Genomic DNA, 21966 nt, shown 5'->3' on the forward strand with positions numbered 1-21966 from the left:
GGTAGAGATCGAAAGAATGAGTTGTTAAGAAGAAGAGAGTAAAGCTAGAATGGATGAATATGTTATGAGGAGACTGGCTTTGGCTTGAGTGAGGGAAGCGGCACTGTATTATGCAGTTTAGAGAAAGTTAAAAAGTTCAGATAAGAGAAATAAAACCTAATTTAAATGATTTCTTGGGCCTGTATACTTGAGCCCATTATCATGCAATTGTTAATTTGAAAGATTGGTCAAAATCTCAAAAAATAAAAAAGAAGACTGAGTAATAAAATTAATAAAAGAAAAAAGAAACAATCTTTCAAATCTCAAAAATCGTCTATTTATTTAAACTATTATAAAATACTTTACATTTTTGTGTTATATTTTTTTATTTCTTGTTTCTCTTTATATACTTAATTAATGTTTATTTTTTAATAACTTTTTCAATATATATAGGGGAAGGTTCATTGGGGAACACTAAAAAAGTGGGGAACAACGGGGAACCGGCTCAAACGAACTCCGATTGGACTCATTCCAGCGGCGTTGGAACTGGCTCGTCGAACCCTAACTAAGATCTCTTATCCCTAAACCCTAAATCCTAACTCTTAAACTCTAAACCCTAAAGCTAAAAAATAAGGCTAAAACCTAAGCTAAACCGTAAAATCTAAACTATGAACCCTAAAAGCTAAACCCTCAAGGCTAATCCTAAAGCTAAACCCTAAACCTAAACCCTAAAGCTAAACTCTAAACCCTAAAGCTAAATCCTAAGGCTAAACCCTAAAGTTAAACCCTAAAAGCCAAACCCTAATATATTTAGGGTTTAGGGGTTATGATTAGGGTTTTAGGGTTAAGAGACCTAGTTAGGGTTCGACGAGACGGTTCCAACGCCGCTGGAATGAGTCCAATCGGAGTTCGTTTGAGTTAGTTCCCCACTGTTTCCCACTTTTTTAGTGTTCCCCAATGAACCTCACACTAGTGTATTTGTGAACGGGTGAATAAATCCTGGCATTTTCATAAATATGTGTGTGTGTCACCAAAGACATTTTGAAAAAAAATAGTATTCGTTAAAATACATCGAAATACCCATTATGAACTTATGGAGCGATTTATATGTTAGTAAAATTGAAAATTTCGGTGCGATGAACTTATAAAAAACCCCGTAGGGCGATATTTTAAATATGTTTGTAACGACGTTTAACGTGTTTGATGATTATATAAATATTAGCTTGATGTTCTTTTGTTTTACATGACCCGACTCGATATGAAACCAATTTTTTATATATATACCTAAGGGCCTAAAATCTTTAAAAAAATATTCCGCACCCTTATGAAAAAATTCATGGGTCCGCCACTGGGTTCACCACGTATCCCTACCATCTAAATAGCCTTGTTGCATGTAAAAAGATTGACACCCGTATTTGTAATTGGATATATATTCTTGTTGTGCCGGATAAGATGCATGGTTCATTCAAAAGTGGAGGCTCATTCAAATCTAGCAATAATATGTTTTGCTGAGAATGAACGTCAGACACAACCTTCTCATCATCGTCAGAATATTGAACACCAAAATCCTCCTGAAAACAATGTTATGATAAGTATTTGATAATCAAAACAACAAATAAGTTATTAGATGTTATACCTAGATCGGTCTCATGCACCCATGACTCCTTGGGAGATTGCTCAAAGAAATAGTTGAGGTCCTAGTACGACATCACTAATGATGAACGGTTTTGAGAATGTAGGAGATTGAAATCGACAAATGGTTGAAGATGAATCTTTTGCAGGCCTCTATTTGTAATTTACAATTTGAAAGCTATACGTGCGTATAGACCTGTACGCTTGGTATAGCTTTTACTTTTGATTCACGTCGCAGTCAAATCAGTCTCTTATACGTCATGTATAGGCCTATACATGGCGTATACATTGACATGTATAGGTTTATATGTGTTATACGTGTTAGTGTATACGTCATGTATAGAACTATATGTGGCGTATATATGACTGATTTGAAAGTTGTACCATGGTTTTCTCATGTGGGTCCAATATAAATCTACACGACATGTAAATGTTTGTATGTGTGGTATAAAAGGATGTCTAGATAGCATGAGGGTGAATGCGTAGACCCTAAATATATGTCCATGTTAAAAAAAAAAAAAGATCAAGAAGGAGATTAAAGGTATTTGTAAAGAATCCACCACTTGTGGCCTAATGGTAGCGAGGATTGGGTTCTCCATTGGAGACCCAAGTTCAATTCCTACTTGTGTCATTTTGGTGGATTAGGCAATGATAGATAGAGTCTAGTCTCCTTGCAGAGGTGTCAGGTTCTATCCTCTATCCTAAACGGCCGAGTGTTACTCCAGAGAGTGTTCAACTCTAGTATCCCAATCCACTTTCCAGTCAACTCTTTACTTTAGTCACCATACCTCGTAATTGAACAGGTGTCTAAGATGTCGAAGCTAAACCAAGCTATTGACTGCAAACGAGTTAATAATATTGGCCATATTATGAATTTCTTGATTGCTCTTATCAAATCAAGGGTTAAGTTGGGACACGATGTTGCACAAATTTAACCCCAACACTTTGAATGCTTTATCTGTTCTAAAATGCAACGTTTGACTTGGCACATTGCTTGCTATAAGTTGTTGACTAGTGATGAATACGTAAAATACACCTTAATAATACTATTACTATGAAAACTTGAAGCTAAGTCAATGTCATGACCAATATCGTGTTTTGATTGGTAATGAAATTATTTGACATTTAAGGTCAACTGGTTCAGGAGGATGCGTGCTTTCTTCAATACTTAAGGATAGTTTACAACTGCATTATTTGGTGTAACATTGGTGCAAAATAGATATCAAATGTTGAATTATAGTGGAAATTCATGACTTAAAAGTCAAAGTTACAGTTGGTTTTCAAACTGGCAGGTAGCGGTGATTGCACCAATGTTCGAAGACCATTTTGGAGTTCCAATGAGCGGGACAGTCATAAATCCAACAAAAGGTATGGTGATCGTCCTCCCTTGGAGGATGGTCCGCCACGTAAGCGCCACGTAGGATGGACATGAGGATGAGGCAAAGAGGATGGAGGTATGGAAATGGGGATGATCCTAAATATATATTATATATTGTATGTATATATATGTTTTTGAGGTAGTTTTGTCCTCATATGGACCGCCCCCATCGGCAAGAAGAAGACGTTCACGACGCGACGGAGGAGGGCGAGCAGGATGGTGGAACGGCGCCGGAGCTGGACGGTCACCATACCGTCCAGCCTTACCACAAGTACGTTGGTGAAAACAAAAGCAACTGCACATTTGAAGTGTTCACAAAGTCATCATTTTATGTTGGAAGAAGAATTCTAATCAAGAAATTCAGAAATTTTAGAAGTAAAATGTAAAAGTCAATATTAGAATAGAAAAGTCAAACTGTAGATAATAAAGTCAAATGGTGTGTCAGTTTGTTTAAGAGTGTTAGGAGTGGTTAAACACTTGAGAGTGACAAACTAAAAAATCAACCAATCAGAGTGCGTCACGTCAATCAGTGAAAAGTGTTTAAACTTTGCTGAAAAGTGTTGGCAATGGTTTAGACATTTGGTAAAGTGGTAAACTTTTTAAATAAAAAAAAGGAAAAATGTGTGTTTGGTTGAGATGACATGGACCCCACCACACACCCCCCTCTCTCTCCCCTTCACTCCCTTCGCCGAATCGGTTATGCTTCACCGAATCAAACCCCATTTCGTCAAACACTCATGCGGCAAAAGGCTTGGCATTGGTTGTCGATTGATCAAAGATCGGTGCCGTGTGGGTTTGCCGCCCCCACTCCGGACACCCTAAGGTTGTGTCGGTTAGCAAAGGTAAGTATCCACTAATGTCATCATTAATATGTGTGGGAATATAATATTCCGTATGTGTATTTGTTTTTCTCCCACCCCTGTTCTTCGAAGAGTCCCTACACATACTCATGTGCATACTCAAATTCACAATTGTTCATCCATGTTCGTAACGTGCATCAATCCCGGATCCGACATTTTAGCCTTGATTTGTGCACTTTGTTTCTTCAGGGTGTAAGTTAAAAGAAAACACAAACTCTAAAAATGTTATAGCCTCTAGAATGTTAAATGCTATCGTGTATCCATTTATGCTGAAGTCAGGGGAGTAGGTACATAGAGACGTACGGGTTTGGTTGAAGCCGTATCAAAAATAGATTTAGTGTTATATATATTTGTATTTTGACATTGCACCCGTAGAAATATCGACATCAAACCCGTAAAAAAAGCCGAAATTTATTGATAGATAATCGATTGTTCGCCCCTTTAAAATTTCCAAACCCGTAGGAAAAAAAAATCGTGACCTCATTAATGCATAACTAAATACATGGGATACTTTAATTACCTTTTCATTTGCATAGCATCATAAAATGCATCTTTTGTTACTCCAACGCATGTGTAACTTGATTGTACGGAGCCCACAAGGTGGTTTTTCCCACATTATTTCCTAGTGGAGATGGATATGCTCGGGTGGTTCCGCTGGCGGCACGATGTTAGTGATCCAACTTTGCCATTCAAAAAAACAAACTTGATTGTATGTAGATTATTACCTGATTCTTAAAGATTCGGTTTCCAATTGTGTGTACCAATCGTCTCCATGTTAAATGCAGTTTACTCTACTATAAATGTGGCTTGGGCTCAAAATAAAACCAAGTCCAATTTCCTTTTGTGGGTAAAGACTATAGGTAATAGAGTCTCAAAGCTGGGTCCCCCAATGACAACTTTCTTGTCTACTCACTTTTGATACTAGTACACCTTTGCATGGTTTCTAAAAGAGTCTATGGGCAGCCCAAAAAAGTGTGATCGTCTGGAATCTAACTAATAAAATGTAATGCACCACTGCAAAGCTCATGTGTAATTTTTTATATCTAATTATTTTATGACTATAATCATGCACACCACCTATTTAATGAAATGCCCATTTGGATTTACTGTATATAGCTCTTTAATTTTTGTTTTTTTTTTATTTTTTTATTGGATGGACTTAAGTCAATTCTAAGTTTAGAAGTAGGTTGTTGGACTTTAAAAACTCAAACAGGTTTCATAGCCTGTTATCATATTAACTTTTAGTGAATCTTTTGTTATCAAGTACACTGTTAGCTAGTCTTTGATTTTGTGTCCTGAACTCCTAATGAAGTCTATATTGGTAACTTTGTGGCACGTATGTGGTTTCATAAGAATGATGATTTGTCCGCTATTGTTACCACTAAACATGTATGCCCTTTAACTTGCTACAAAGATAATACCTTTTGAGATTATTGGACTAAGAATCGTCGTTTTTTATCTGTTGAGTTTCATCTTTGTTTCACTTGTTGAAACCTTCTGTTGATATTATGTATTTGTCGTCCATCACATCCATCATCTAAGTCTAGAATTAGTTCGTATTGTTCTTGTCTGGGTTACTCATATTATTGTTTGATTGATTCTTGGTTTGTACGTACATCTGGTTTGTGATTAATAAAAGCCTAGATTCTCTGTTCTTGACATTATCCTTTCTTGTCGCAACAGAAAAATAAACACAATCACTATGTTATTAATTTTCGGGATATTCATAAAAATCTGTTTATTTATTTCAACCTACTACACGCTCATACATACATATATATACATATATATACATACATACATACATACATACATACATACATACATATATATAGATATATATATATATATATATAGAGGATAGGAGTTGGCCAGAAAGTTCAAATTTCCTAAAAAGTGTAAAAAGTCATAAAACACCATAATATCAACCGTAAAACACACCAAAAACCCACAAATAATATGATGAAGATTAATAAAACATCATGTATGTGGGTTTTGTGTTGTGTTTTAGATGTTAAGGCTCTGATTGTGGAATGACAAATATTATTGTGTTTTATGTTGTTTAGCATTGTGCGTTTTATATTCATAGTTCTACGATGGTGTGTTTGAAGTTTTTATGGACTATTAGAGTTTGAATATGGTGTTTTAGTAATATTCATTCTATTATTTGTGAGTTTTATGCCTGAAATTATTGTGTTTTATGACTTTTTACACTTTTTAGGAAAAACACACTTTCCGTAGGATCCCCACTATATATATATATATATATATATATAGGGGAGGGTTATCTTGAGAACGCTAAATATTGCGAGAACCGTGAGAACGAATGAAAAAACCAATCAAAACCAATTTTTTAATACAAAACTCATTGTAATTAAGATACAACATCAAAAAAAGAATTTACAACATCAAATAATTCATTTCTCCTTTCAAAATCACTCTTTTTAGATTTTTTACACATGTGTAAATATAAAAGATTTACACATGTGTAAATGGCAAACTTACACATGTGTAAATTTTCTTTATTTACGAATTCACGTAAATTTAAACGTGTAAATTAAATTTTTAACATTGTATTCGAGTAATAATGATAAGTGTAGAAAAAAATTTTGAATTTGAATTGTTTTTGACCAAGTTCTTGCGGTTTTTTCATTTGTTCTCACGGTTCTCACAATATTTAGCGTTCTCATTTAAACCTTCCCCTATATATATATATATATATATATATATATATATATATATATATAGGGTAAGGTTATTGTAAAAAATATAGTTTTTGTGAGAAAGATAGGAAAGAATAGAAACCATTAGATCATTGATCTAATGGTTAAGATTAGAGTGGCAATATTGTAATTAAAATAGTGTTTTTTAAATACTGATTTGATTTGATAGGGGTATAATAGGGCTTTCATATACTTTCAAATCAATAACCGTATCTATTATACCTGATTTCTCTCTCATTTACGTTTTTTACGCTCGAAGAAACAGGGCGATTCTTCCCACCAAAGATTATAAGATTAAGCAGATTCAATGAGCCCTAAAATCGAAATCGTATACAATCGAAAGAAGCGAAGGCCGTCGTCTGATACTATGGAACGAAGGACGAAGAAGAAGATGGATCATTCAACGGTAGAAGACACTACAAATCGGGGGCTTATAAAACCAAAAATTAAGAAATCAACCTCTAATTTTAAAAAAGGTTCGACTGTATTGTTTAATACTTTTGAAGATTAATGGTGTTTTTTATAATGTAAGGTAGTTTATGTTAAACAAGACCAAAATATATACTGAGACATTGTCGAATGGTGTTGAAACTAGGGTTTCATTGAATAAGGGTGTATTTCCATGGTGTTATGTAGTTCATCAGTTAAGGTTTTTAGTTTGGGTTTGTTTTGGAATTCGTTAATGGTGTTTTTTATCATGGTGTTAAACCTAGTGTTCATTTTAATAATGGTGTTATAACACAATAATAGTGTTATAACACTAAGTTGGGTGTTTTTTTTCAAAGGGTGTTTTTTTATTTGGTGTTATATAGGTTTAGGGTGTTTAGGTTGCTTAGTTTTTGGTATTTGGTAAGGGTGTTTGTCTTAAATGGTGTTATAAATCTTAAATGGTGTTATAAACCTGTTGTGTAGTTATATTTCGTGCTGTATGGAGTTTTTATCAGGTGTTTTTGAATGGTGTTATAAATAGGTATGTTGTTATTTATACTGCAACTTCATATGGTGTGTTATTTATCTTGTAGATTTTTATGAAGGGTGTTATTTTATAGAGTGTCATTGTTTTGAATGGTGTTATAAATAGGTATGGTGTTATTTATACTGCAACTTCAAATGGGGTGTTATTTATCTGTTAGAATTATATGAAGGGTGTTATTTAATAAAGCGTCATTGCAACTATGGTGTTATGTAGGGTGCTATGAATCTAGTATGTGTTATTTTACATGTTGATTTAGCTTTAGAGTATTATTTCTCTACGATTAGATATGAAGGGTGTTATTTATCATGCTGATCTATAAGAAGAGTGTTATTATGGTCAGGTCAAGCCATTGGTGATGCAATATTTTAAATATTGTTTTTTAATTATTTCTACAGTCAGGTCAAGCCATCAGCTTAGGGGCAAAATGTACAAATCACGTTTCAAAAACACAATTGACAGACCATTGGTATGTAGTGACTCAGAAACGTCAAATAAGGACGACAAAGGTAATCGAAATGTAGTTTAAATTATAGAGAAATCAAAAACAATAAAGTATGATTACCCAGTATCCATATGTGTTTATGTTAGTTGTTGAGTGATGTTTTTGTCAATGTTCGCTTTGAATAAAACAGATGTTGGTGATGGGACGAATGATGTGGGTAATGCGAAAACAAGAGAAGAGGTTCCGCCGTCGATAAAAAACACACAATGTACGTTTTGAAAAAAATGATGTTTTAATTGTAAGTTGTTTGCTTATAATAAAGGATTAAAAAGTTGATTTTTTGTTTGCAGCCCAGGATGTTAATGATAGTCAACTTGTCGTACACCCATCCATCAATATAACATCTGAAAAAGGTATTATGTTGAAGTGTTAATATTTTGAAGTAGTTGTTTACTAAAACAAATATTAAAAATTGTTGTAGATCTGCTGCGAGACCCGGATGACGATTTGTCGACACCCCACCACCGGGTAAACGACGGAAATCGGCTGCCAAAAGAGGAACGTCTCGTGGAATGCATCAACAAGTGATACAGCCATATAAGCCATTCACGGGTGCACGGATCAGGCCAAAAGTAGGTATCGACAATCTGATAACACTAGCATCCGGCCTAAATGAGGAACAACGTCAGAAAGTGGGCGAAATTGGGTTTGGTTCGATTTTTCATTATAAGGTGACAGGTGTGCCTACTACTTTGGCAAACTGGTTGGTTACAAATTACGACCCAGACAATGGTATTTTAAACGTGGACGGCGGGCGCACTGTAAACATATCGTCGGAGCTTGTTAGGAGTGTTTCCGGACTGCCTATGGGTCCAACGGATCTTGCTGAAAAAAAGAAAGCGAGCAAAAGGAAGGATGTTGTTGTCCAAGCGTTCAGAGATCAGTTTAAGCATATGGATATCACCCGCTTGTCACCGGTTCAGCTGATGAATTACATATTGGATTGGCAATCTGATAACGGAAGACTGTTTGTACTGAACTTCTTGGTTCTTTACTTCTCACTCCTAGGAGAAACCACGACGAACAACTCCGTCAATGTGCGATTCATTTCAAATATTCAGTCGGATGTGGATATAAAAAGCTTCAATTGGTGTGCGTACATGATCTCATGTCTCAAAAGAACGAAAACAGCGTGGCATGGTGGCGATGATGCTTTTAGAGGGCCTATGTTATTACTTGCGGTAAGTAATTAACTTTTAGTATTAAAAAATTATTGTGAAACATCGTTAGTTAATAACACTTTATATTTCTAAATAATACCACATTTTACTTAATAACACTTTATATGTATAAAAAACACCACAGTTTACTTAATAACACTTTATATTTCTAAATAACACCACATATGGTTAAATAACACCATGAAACTTTATAACACTATATACCTGCATAACACCCTATTTTACTTAATAACACTATATAACTGAATAACATCAATATTGTTATCTGGTTCACAATTATTTTGAAACTTAGTCTGGGAATAAAACTTATTGCAAAATATTGTCGCAGATTGCTTATGGAATTGTGTTAAAGAAGATACCTTCATCACACAGTTCAAATATAATTGAACTTGTAGATGATGATCTTCTGGACAATCTCGAATGTGATATGGAAAGGATGCATACTGAACAAAATAAGAAGACAAAGAAAAGGGAAGATAAAAAACACAAACGAGCAGAAGGGGTTGAGGGTGATAGAAAAAAAGTCAAGAAGCAAAAACAAGGCCATAAAAAGGGAATGGACAATGTGCTGATCGAAGATGATGATGCGCACTTGGGTATATACAGACACTATGCTGATTACCTACTGTCACAAACTGACACCCAAACATGTGCATTATTTGTAGGTCCGGATGGCGAAGTCCGCACTCCGATGGTCTCTCAATATGGTGACACTCCATCAGCATCAGGAACATCAGTTCATGACGATTTTGAGCTGGTAAACATCTTAAAATTTGTACTAGACTTGAAAGTATATGTTATTTCTAATGATAACACTTTAAACCGGGGTTTTGTACAGGTTCGAGCCAATTTGTTGGATAACTTGTTTAGAGAATTTGAGATATGCGTTCACAAGATCAATAACACCATAACAGAATCGTGTCTGATGTTCCCGGATAGTGATCTGCTGAAACAGAAAGGATTGGTGTGGAAGGAGTTAATGAAATTGCTGCTTGTCGTTGACGATGAGGAAAAAAAGGATGGAGATGAAGTGGAAAAGGGAGATCAAAACGTTGAGGCAGAAAAGGATGACGTGGCTGAGGTAGTTGAACCAGTTGAACCAGTTGATCCGCAAAAAGGTAGTGTATCATTAGACGGATATAACACTCCTATGAACGAGAAAAAAAAAGATCATATAACACCACACACTTCTCCCTTTTCACCAATGACGGCTTCGTTTGTCGCAGAACTGGACAAAGTTGTTGAAAGGGTTCAAAGTGAAATAACACCAGAGACAAAGTTCAACGTTTCAGGAATTGAAATGGTGAACTTTTCAACAAGACTGGCCGATGCAGCAACGGATGAAAAACGTAAAGAAGTAACGGAGCCTGTTCAGCGTCAAAGATCGCCGAGGCTGAAACGAACAATCAAGCTTCCGGCGGCACTGCGGTCACCGTACGTGCATCGACCTGTTATGTTGAGAACCGTTCGTGAGAATGCTGAAGAAACACTTGCTCGATGTATATTTTCTGCAGTAGGAAACGTATGGTAAGTATCCAAATTGGACTTTAAAAAACGTATTTATGTGGTGTATTATACGTTATAAGTTTTGAACATATATTGAATTATACATTCGTGTCGACGGTGTTTCGGTTTGTAGGGATATTTTGTTCAGCGACAACGGTAACGTGTCGGTTATGAGGGGGCCTTTTGAATCGATGATGCCTGGTGTAACTGTGCACGTGAATGTCATCAGTGCCTGGGCCGCGTTGTTGAACCATGAAGAAAAAAAGAGGAGGATGGGGACAGCCCCAAGGTTATTCTGCAACGCAGGAATGCTGGTAAGTTTAATTTCTGCAGATTATTAAGTGAACACAGACTGCATCATGTGATCATAGTTAAATAGCACCATGTATTAACTTAACACCATGTTTATGTAAATAACACAGATTGTTTGTTTGTTTACCTGAAAAACACCACAGCTGGAAAAGGATTTAAATAACAGAATTATGTGATTGTGAATTCTTAACTTAACACCATAATTTCATTTTTTGTTTACCTGAAAAACACCACAGCTGGAAAAAGATTTCGCGTTATCTGAAGATGGACGATTAGCAGAATTTACAAACAACATGAATGTAGTGCTTGATTCAACAGGGCCAAAAGTAGTTAAAGGCAACTTTGAGATGGTGTTTATACCCATGTTGACCGGGCAGCATTACTATCTGCTGTTTTTCAACTTGAGAACAAGAGATGTCTTTATTATTGACAACATAGAAGGTGCTGCAGGCTTAGAGAGATACCAAGGAAATGTGGAGAAGATGGTATGTTTGTGAATGTTTATTCTTATACAGCTACCGTAACAAAAAAAATAATTTGTTAACATCGATAATTTGTAACTGCAGATAAGTACATTTTGTCGGTATCTAAGATCGATGCATCCAAAAATCGCTGCACAGCTAAGGAATACACAACCAGTTCGACTAGAGTTGCCATGGCAAACACTTTACAATGGCATCGACTGTGGTATTTTCCTTATGCGGCATATGGAAACTTACAATGGTAATCGCGTTTATATTTATGTTTATTAAAAAATAATTAAAATAAATGTACACGAAATATGAACAATTCTGATGGTTTGGTATTGAATAGGAACACACGTTGGACATTGGATGTGTGGTTTATCGAATGAGAGGGACGTTACGAACTTGGTTTTGCCTGATCAAGCACGCGAAATCGAGGATCTGCGTAAGAAGTACCTCTCAAAAATGCTCCTAAGCGACGTGAACACGGAACGGGGAGTTGTGGAACAAGAAGTACAAGAATATGCACTTTTGGACGAGGATGATAGGTTGAGAATGGAAGAGAATGCGTTTGATCGGATTGCTGAAAGGTTGGGAGCTGAAGTGTAAGTGGACAGCAGAACAAGTTAATCTTTTTGTTGAAAGACAAACATTTTGGGAAATATAGATTATATGATGTGTTAGCGTTTTGACAAAGTTGTTATTATGGTGTAGTTTTACTATGATAAGTATGATTACAATCGTTAGCTGTTTGTGTGTTACACACCTTTTTATTCTGGTGTTTTAATGAATTAATATTGCGATTTCAGGCACAAAAAAGAATGCGTATTGGCCAGTTAGTTTTTTACAAAGTAAATGATGATCATGCTAAATATGTAAAAAAAATATACCAACTCCTTTGCAACCTGCACAATTAAGACACTATAGTCAAGTAAATAACACAATAACGCTACACATACATAAGTAAGCAACCTGAACATATGAACACCAATAATAACACCCTGAACAACTAAAAACACCATAGTTCTACAAAATTAAAAAAAAAATAATTTCTATACAGACAAATAACACTACTCAACTTGAATTAACAAATAACACCATTAACAACAAAATAACTCCATGAAAAACACATAAAACCACCGGTTTAGAATAAATATCTGGGTGAGGACAAATAACACATAGAACGCGTATTGGCCAGATAGTTTTTTACAAAGTAAATGATGATCATGCAAAATATGTAAGAAAATATACCAACTCTTTTGCAACCTGCACAATTAAGACACTATAGTCAAGTAAATAACACAATAACGCTACACATACATAAATAACCAACCTGCACAATAATAACACCCTGAACAACTAAAAACACCACAGTTCTACAAATTAAAAAAAAATAATTTCTATACAGACAAATAACACTACTCAACTTGAATTAACAAATAACACCATTAACAACAAAATAACTCCATAAAAAACACATAAACCACCAGTTTAGAATAAATATCCGAGTGAGGACAAATAACACTATTCAAAATTGCAACATACATAATAAAACACACTGAACAAAAAATAACAGAACTGGTTAACAATAAACAAACGTATTTAACAGAAACAATATATAAACCATTGTCACTGGTAATATTAAAATTCGAACATAAGCAAACAAAATAAATCCATGAGTGTATGCGAATCCGGAAAACGATAAAAAACCTATCAATGTACGAAACAATAAGGAAGTACGTTAAAAATAACGAAATTTTTTGACATTTCTAAATAACTTACTACTCCTCTTCCCCATCCTCCTCGTCTAATGCATCCTCATCTTGTTCATCCATATCTTCTTCAACTTCCTCCCATTCATCTTCCTCCTCGTCGACTTCATCAGCTTCTTCACCGTCATCCTCGGCCATAGCTTGTTCTTTAGTCCGGGTAGGGTTTTTGCAAGAACGTCTGTTATGACCGTATCTAAAACAGTTTTGACGTTGACGGCTCTTTTTACCCAACTGACTTACTGCAAATTTCACGTTTGGACTTCATCCGTTTAGGCTTACCCATACCTTTGAATCTTGTTCCAATGGGAACACGAACGGCTCTTAGGTGGAGCATTGACGACAGACTCATCAGCAGTTTTGAAATAATTAACAACATGATCCCTGAACGAGCATAGCGCATCAAAGTTGGTGACAAGCTGATTAATAACCGACTCTGTAGAATATGTGATCTCACGTACAACACGGTTAACTTCATTATAACGATTCTCAGTCTCATTGATACCTAGAATAGCACCAGGGGCACTATTTGGAACAGCCTCCCGAGTCCAACGTCGTAATATATAGCGTTGTGGAAACTCCCTAATGTCAAGCATCCTTAGCACACAAAAGATGTGTGAGCACAACAACCCAAACTGTTCAAATCTTTTGCATGTACAATATATAGTCATGTCGGCCTCCCGCATCATAACCTATAAAACACCATTCGAAATTATAAAGTTGTCTTAAATAACACTATAAAACACCATATGCAACTGGAAATCACCAAGATCTATACAATTTTCAATAATAACACTACAAAACATCATGTGTATACCTCGAAGAAAGTAGTGCATGGTTGTTCCCAGTCCTTCACAAAAAAGTTAACGAAGTCACCAATGTCTTCCCACTTTCCGATAGCACATCTGTGTATACTGTTTTGTATCTCCAACTGCTGGTCAAAAAATATAGTGCGTGTGTATATCCTGGACGCTTGATCCTCCAAAACAAAGTCTTCAGCCCATATTTCAGCGTTTGTATTTCTGGTGTCATGGTCATTCTTCCTGTGCTCATGTCTCTGAGCTTCAATAGCAGAATCAAAATGCCCGAGAAATTCGACAAGTGTGCAACCCGGGTTACAGAACTGTCCAAAGAAATGGTTCTCGCTCTCGGAACGAGAAGAGGTACGCATAAGCCCGGACATGACCTCCTCACGATAATAAGCTGGTATCCAAGTATCCCTGATTTGGTAAAGTGACTGTAGCCACTCATGATCAACCAAGTTAAAATCGTTCATTATGGTAGCCCACTCACTTTCAAACTTAACTGGTATAATTGAATCGGTCCACACAATGGCACACAGGCTCTTTTTGAAATCTGTATTATTGCAGATTGAAGCACCAACCTAAAACACCATTGAATAAACATATAACACCATAATCACCAAAAAGTATTTAAAAAGTAGTAAGAAAGGTTAAAAGGACGAACAACTAAACACCTTAGCAGAAAGCTTGTCCATGATGTGCCACATGCATAGCCTATGTCTACTCTCGGGCCATGTATCTTCGATAGCCTTCTTCATGGCTGGGTCTTGGTCGGTGACAATCACCGGAGGGGCATGGCCAAATGCTTGACGAAACACATTTAGCAACCAACTGTAAGTTTTAGCAGTTTCGTTTCCTATTATAGCGGCACCAAGAGTAACATTGCGATTGTGATTGTCGATGCCGGTAAATGGAACAAACATCATGTTGTACCTAAAAACAAATACGGAATAAAAACACCATAAAAATGAATTACACATACTAAAGAAAAAAAATAAGCTGTAAAACCCAAAATAAATATAATAATTACGAAACTTACTTGTTACGACGATATGTGGCATCAAATGAAACAACATCACCAAACACAGAAAAATTCATTTTGGCATCTTCATCTGCCCAAAACAAACCCCTTAAAACTCCATTCTCGTCTGTTATATACTCCATTGAAAAGTTAGGCATGTACTCTTTCTTCCTCAAAAGCCGTTTAATCATCAGATCAGCATCAAACTCCGATATATACCTGTTCAGGTCTCGCTTGAAATTTTTAAAATCGTTTTTGGTTGCCCCAACCTTGTCAAACCCACCATACAATGTCCTCATGATATTAAACGCTTTCACAGGGCCAATGTTCAAGGCACTCAATGCGTTATTGGCTTGCTCTTGCATATAGTTCATACCTCGGTTAGAGGGGAGTAGAATGTCTATCTTCCTCAGCAACAAAAAATGATTATGTGCCTCATTGAAAGAAGATACCTCGTGTAGATTCGAAGGCATTAACTTTATACACATACGTGCTTTGCACCCAGTCCTTATAGAAGGAACACATCGAACAGATTTCCTCTTTGACCCATTATTTGAGGTGTCAATCTTTTTTAGATGTATCGATCGCATTAAAAGGTTTAATCCCCTCCTTTGAGTAAACAAACCATTTAGATTTTATAACACCATTATGTGTGTATTGAGTAGACTTCCTGGCAGTGAAGCCTGAAGCCATTGCATACTTCTGATAAAAGAGGAATGCGTTGTTCACTGTGTCAAAGGTCATCTTATCCCTCGGCTTAAGCGATTCATCTACCTCTGGTAAATAAGTCTTCTTACCGGAATTTGGTGACAGGTGTAGTTTCCCAACCGGCTGATAGGTTTGAAGTCCTGCGAAAATAATTCTACAGTAAAAAACAATACAACATAATACGTATGAAATAACACCACATAAACACTGTTATGAAAAAAAACCCTCTACTAATACGAAAAAACACCATGTACGTATAAAAAACACCCTAGCTTACATAAAAACACCATGACTCATCATCAACTAAATGTTTCTACAGTAAAAAACACAACACAACATAATGTGTTTAAAATAACACCACAAACAACTGTTATAGCAAACCAGCATCTATTTATATGAAAACACACCATGTACTTATAAAACCCCTGTAAGGAACATCCAATGGAAAAAAACACCATGACTCATCATCAACCTAAATAAATAACACATACCAGCTTCAACTTCGATAACATACATAAAAACACCATGCACGTATAAAAAAACACAACATACAGAGTTATAACTGGTGTTCATCAGAGTTCCAATAAAAAAAACAGATGATTGAAAAATTCACAATTACAATTAAACAGATGATTGTAATTGAATATTGATTACAATTACATAAATAAGCTGCGAATAAAAGATACATAATACCCTTGATCGTCGTTCTCCATGAAGAAAGAAATATGAATCAGATTAACGATTGAATGCGTAATTCAGTCTGTATGCGTGATCAACAATAAGAAATTGAAAGCGAATTTATAATGATTAAGAGATCGATATGATTTAAAGATTTAGATGATCTGATAAAATATTTAAAAATCGAATTCCCTTAAAAAACTCATAAAAATCGGTTACAAAAATCTGAACCTTAATTAGGTTTGTTTGTATAATTACTAATATAACCTTGATCTAATAAAATTAATATGGAATGATCTAATGGCTGAGATTCTTTCTCACCTTTCTCACAATTTATGCCTTTTTGACAGGATCCTTTACCTATATATATATAGGAGAATGCTATGCAAAAAACCCCATTTACTTAGAAAACTTAGGAAACCTTACTTGTGGCCTATATTAATCCACGTTGCCATAGTCCCTTGTTAATCCAGTCACCGGTCCATAGTTTCCCCAACAGGTTCATTGACAACGATGAAGAACGAAGTGAAGAACGAAAATCAGATCGATCAATCCCTGATGAAGAACGTGCTTTTGTGATGAAGATGTTAATATATGAAGTCAGATCCACGTGGTTACCCCTTCCAGATCTTGTTCCATTCCTTTTAGATCTTCTTTGTCCACATGTTTCATAATGTTGTTACAGATTTGGATATTTGTGAGTTTTTTACACTTTTTTTGTTTATATAAAATATGATTTGTATATGTTGTTTCAGATCTTGATATTTGTGAGTTTTTTACACTCTTTTAGTTTTATGCAACATATGTTTTCATATATGTTTGATTCTGGGTATTTCGTATGGATTTTTCTGATTTTGTGGAGTTTATATTAGTTGATAACTTGAGCATGTAGGTATGAACTTTTGAAAGATGATTATAATTTACGGTTCTACTATTTTACACTTAAATATTGGACCAATAAAATATTGAATTTAAAATTGATATAGGTATGGACTTTATAAGATGATATTCAACGTCTGGCTCCATTTTTTACACTTAAAATATCAAAAATTATTCATAAAACCTGGTTGTTAATAGGTTTTTGTGTAATGGCTGTTTTAGAGATGAAACATGATTTTTTTTTGTTAAAATGGTTCTTAAAAGGGGTAAATGTTTATGTAATTTACAGGTTTTTATTTTTGTGCTACAGCACAACACAAATAACACGTGTTATAGCAAACGTTGGTTTCGTCAAACGTGGATCAGATTCTCAAGGATCATGACCATGTTTATGTTACAGCACAACACAACTAACACGTGTTATAGTTTGAACTTCTCGGACATGCATGTGTTACATGTGACATGAAACCCATGTACAACATAACACGTGTTACGTGAGACATGAAAACACATTTTTATAATTTCCATGGCATACACACACCCACATGTTTACAAACCGTTTCAAGACCGACCCAAACAATAAAGCAAGGGTAGCCGCTGAAAAGCTAAGGCAGCAAAGGTAGCCGCTGAAAAGCTAAGGCAGACTGTCAAAGGAAGCTCCACCATTTTTCTTAGTGCTATGTATTTTCGTTTACTAGTAATATGTATTTTGGAGACTCTTATTGTTTTGTCTAGTACATGATGTTAAAACGGTATGGACTTAACACATTATGGAAGCCTTAACACACGTTATAAAAGAGACTTAACATACGTTATATCAGGTATACTATGTTGTTATTAAGTTTACTATTGGAGTTTATGCATCCATTCTAGAAGTTTTAACACATATTACTATTGGAGTTTATTATTGGACTTAACACATTCTGGAAGTCTTAACACCACTATTGGAGTTTATGCATCCATTCTGGAAGTCTTAAAACATGTTATAATAGAGGCTTAACACACGTTATATCAGGTTTACTTTGCTGTTATTAAGTTACTATTAAGTTACACGTTACATACTAACTTGTACATTTATACTTGTACAAGTTTTACGCTCAGTATCCACATTATCGGATATTTTAAACATCAACAAAAATAAAATAGATATTACTTGTTTTTTTAATTAACAAAAGGTTAATACATGTTATATATCATTCTAACAGGGGCTTAACACATGTTATACATGAACACATGTCAGGTTTACATCATGGTGTTCTGTTACAGCATGAACCACTAACACATGTTATAAATGAACGAAGACTTCTTTCCCAAAGGATGTGACTTATTCAATGTCCCGCATTAACGTCGCCTACATCCATCCAGCTTGTCAATTGAATATCTTTTATGGATATGTTTCTGTAAATCAACACACGTTATATATCATTCTAACAGGTGCTTAACACATGTTACAGGTCTGTCTCTGTAAATCAAGCAACCCAACAAAAAAAAATATTGTTAAGATCAAAAGCCCTAAAACAAGCAACCAAACCAACAAAAAAAAACCCGTTCAAAATCTCATCCTAAAGTTTTGGATTTTATTTAAAATACATTAACATTAACCATTACTAGAACACACATTAACTTCTCCTACATCCATCCAGCTTCTCAATTGAATATCTTTATGGGTTTGTTTCTATAAATCAACACACGTTATATAACATTATAACAGGGGGGGCTTAACACGTGTTATGGGCCTGAGTCTGTGAATCAAGTAACCAAACAAAAAAAAACACTTACTGTTCAGATCAAAAACCCAAACAAGCAACTCAAACCAACAAAAAAACAGCTATTGTTAAGATCAAAAGCCCCTAACAAGCAACTAAACCAACAAAAAAAAAAAACCCGTTCAAAATCTCATCCTAAAGTTTTTGATTTATTTAAAATACATTAACATTAACCATGGATACCCCATTAACCAATACTAAAACACTTTCAGCACACAAAAACATATTAACAACCATTTCAACAAAAATCAAGTGTGAAATGATATTTCAAGAACACTTACCGGATCTATACCCGTCCGATGAACACGAAGAAGATCTTCAAACCTTCTTCTCACACACACACTCGTGCGTGTGTCTTTGTGATAAAGATTGTTGTTTCTCTATCTAAAACATCAACTTTCTCTCTCTAAAACATTCATCTTGTCATCGCTCTTCTCACACACACACTCGTGCGTGTGTCTTTGTGATTTTTTCAGACCACATGACGCTGAAATTATCTTCAAATGAAGATCACCATTGAAGGATCACCATTGAAGACCATGAAGCTTTCTTCTTTTCAATGATGAAGAAAGAGGAGAGAGATAATAGTTAATTGAAAGATTTGACTAGAAGAAAGAGGAGAGAGATTATGACACAAGTGGGTTTTGTCATTTTCAATGCCAAAAGGTGTGTTTTGTTCTACCGAAAATGCCCTCACAGACTTTCAAATGTGCATTATACTATTTCTTTTAATTATAATTGTTACCTAAATGATGAGAGCCATTGATCAAGTTGGATGAAAGAGAATCAATGGATGAGGTTGGGTTTCCAAGGTTTTTTAAAAAAGATGGGGTTTCTTATAGAGCCCAACCCTATATATATATATATATATATATATATATATATATATATATATATAGCACGAAACCCGGGCCTAACCCAAAAACCCGAATAACAGACACTTGACTCGAGTAGTCCACTTGTAATTCAGTTACAAATATGGTTAAATTAGTTAAATTGAAAATAACCAATCCGAAACCCAAAAGAAATAATCAATAACACCTCTAGTGTGAACAAGGCCCATGCATGAAGACAGAAGAAATATATAACTCTAGTTAATGAAATTATTTTTTTAAGTATGCAGTAGGTGTGTATTATTTTTTTATAGAATCGTGGGACATGATGTGAGTTTGTTAATGGAAATAGCATCCAGATTGCAGATTATGTATGATTATTTTATTAAGTCGTGAATCATGTTGTGAAGCGAAATAGCACCCATCTCTCAATTAATTTGATTTCTCACTGGATCTGTACGGCTTTTATCTTTAATTATAGCTTGGCTTGACTCAGTTCTCAATCCATGAGATCTTCTTATATTATTATTTTAGAGTAGGATTCGATTATTAAAATGACGAAGTCAACTTATTGTAGTTAAAGTGTTATCATCTCAGCTAGAAACATGATAATTGCACATGATTCGCATGTTACCATTTATAAATATTGTTAGCTAGCTCACCTTCGTTAAATATCGCTTAAATACATGTATGATAATACTTTGTTCTGACTAGAGTTAGATTAAAAAATGAAACAAGTCAACTTAATTGTAGTTAAAGTATCATATCTCCGGCCAGCTCAAAACATGATAATTGCACGTTATCTGTTTTATAATTCCTAGTTAGGCTGTCATGTTCTCATCTTCAATATAAAAATACCTATGATTTGTATGACGTAAACGAATTAGGATCTGGTGACCAGTTAGCATCGCCACACAACTCATCTCCTTTGAGTCTCGTTCGATCATATTTTAATATATTTTGGCAATTAACTCTAAACACAATTACTATGTTATTAATTTTAGGGATATTCGTAAAAATTTGTTTATTTATTTCAACCTACTACACGTTCATACATATATATGTAGCACGAAACCCAAAACCCGAATAACCAACACCCGAGTACCCGATATGTAATTCGGTTACGAATATGGTTACATCAGTTAAATTGAAAATAACCAACACCAAACCCAAAAGAAATATTCGATTAACACCTGTATAATGTGAACAAGGCCCATCCATGATGAAAGCAGAAATATATACAACTCTAGTTAATGAAATTATTTTTTAAGTATTCAGTAGGTGTGTATTATTATTTTTATAGAGTCGTGCAACATATGTCAGTTTGTTAAGGGAAATAACATAGCCAGCTTGCAAATTCTCTATGAATATTTTAATAGTCGTTAAACATGTTGTTAAGGGAAATAGCACCCATCTCGCAATTAATTTGATTCTCGCTGGATATGTATAGCTTTAATCTTTAAATATAGCTTGGCGTCACTCAATTCGCAATCAATGTGATCTTTTTATATTTTATTTTAAAGTAGGATTCCATTATTATCTCAGCTAGAAACATGGTAATTGCACGTGATTCGCATGTTAGCATTTATAAATATTCCTAGCTAGCTAGCTAACCTTCGTTAAATATTGCTTAGGTACATATATGATAGAGTGAATTGCAAGTTTTGTCCTTTATCTTTAGACCATTTTGCAAGTTTTGTCCTTTATGTTTAAATTTGACGAGTTTTGTCCTTTATGTTTGAAATCAAGCACGTTTTACCCTTTGAGGCAAAACGTGCTTGATTTTTAAGGACAAAACGTGCTTGATTTTTTAAACATAAAGGACAAAACGTGCTTGATTTTTAAACATAAAGGACAAAACGTGCTTGATTTTTAAGGCCCAAAGGGTAAAATGTGCTTGATTTTTAAACATAAGGGGCAAAACTCGTCAAATTTAAACATAAAGGACAAAACTTGCAAAATGACCTAAAGATAAAGGACAAAACTTGCAATTCAC

The 21966-nt window shown here is 34.8% G+C and overlaps 1 protein-coding gene across 1 annotated transcript; it reads right to left on the reverse strand.

The window, feature by feature from the left end:
• Positions 1–13294: 13294 nt before the first annotated feature.
• Positions 13295–14843, reverse strand: LOC110900663 (protein FAR1-RELATED SEQUENCE 5-like). The gene is made up of 4 exons (XM_022147541.2): positions 14760–14843; positions 14100–14666; positions 13571–13974; positions 13295–13478 (listed from the first exon to the last, which is right to left on the reverse strand). Exons 1-4 carry the CDS (start codon positions 14841–14843, stop codon positions 13295–13297), a joined length of 1239 nt encoding a protein of 412 aa, XP_022003233.2.
• Between the last annotated feature and the right edge of the window lie 7123 nt (positions 14844–21966).

Source organism: Helianthus annuus, chromosome 11, assembly GCF_002127325.2.
Source record: "Helianthus annuus cultivar XRQ/B chromosome 11, HanXRQr2.0-SUNRISE, whole genome shotgun sequence".
Taxonomy (NCBI): Eukaryota; Viridiplantae; Streptophyta; class Magnoliopsida; order Asterales; family Asteraceae; genus Helianthus; species Helianthus annuus.

Bases quoted from the DNA above. Each gene is read 5' to 3' on its own strand.
- LOC110900663 (XM_022147541.2), bottom strand. From the start codon at position 14,843: ATGAAGAAGGCTATCGAAGATACATGGCCCGAGAGTAGACATAGGCTA. The intron at 13,975-14,099 runs GTATACACATGA...GGTGTTTTATAG, and splicing joins CATGCACTACTTTCTTCGAG to GTTATGATGCGGGAGGCCGA. The intron at 13,479-13,570 runs GTATGGGTAAGC...AAACTGTTTTAG, and splicing joins CATTGGAACAAGATTCAAAG to ATACGGTCATAACAGACGTT.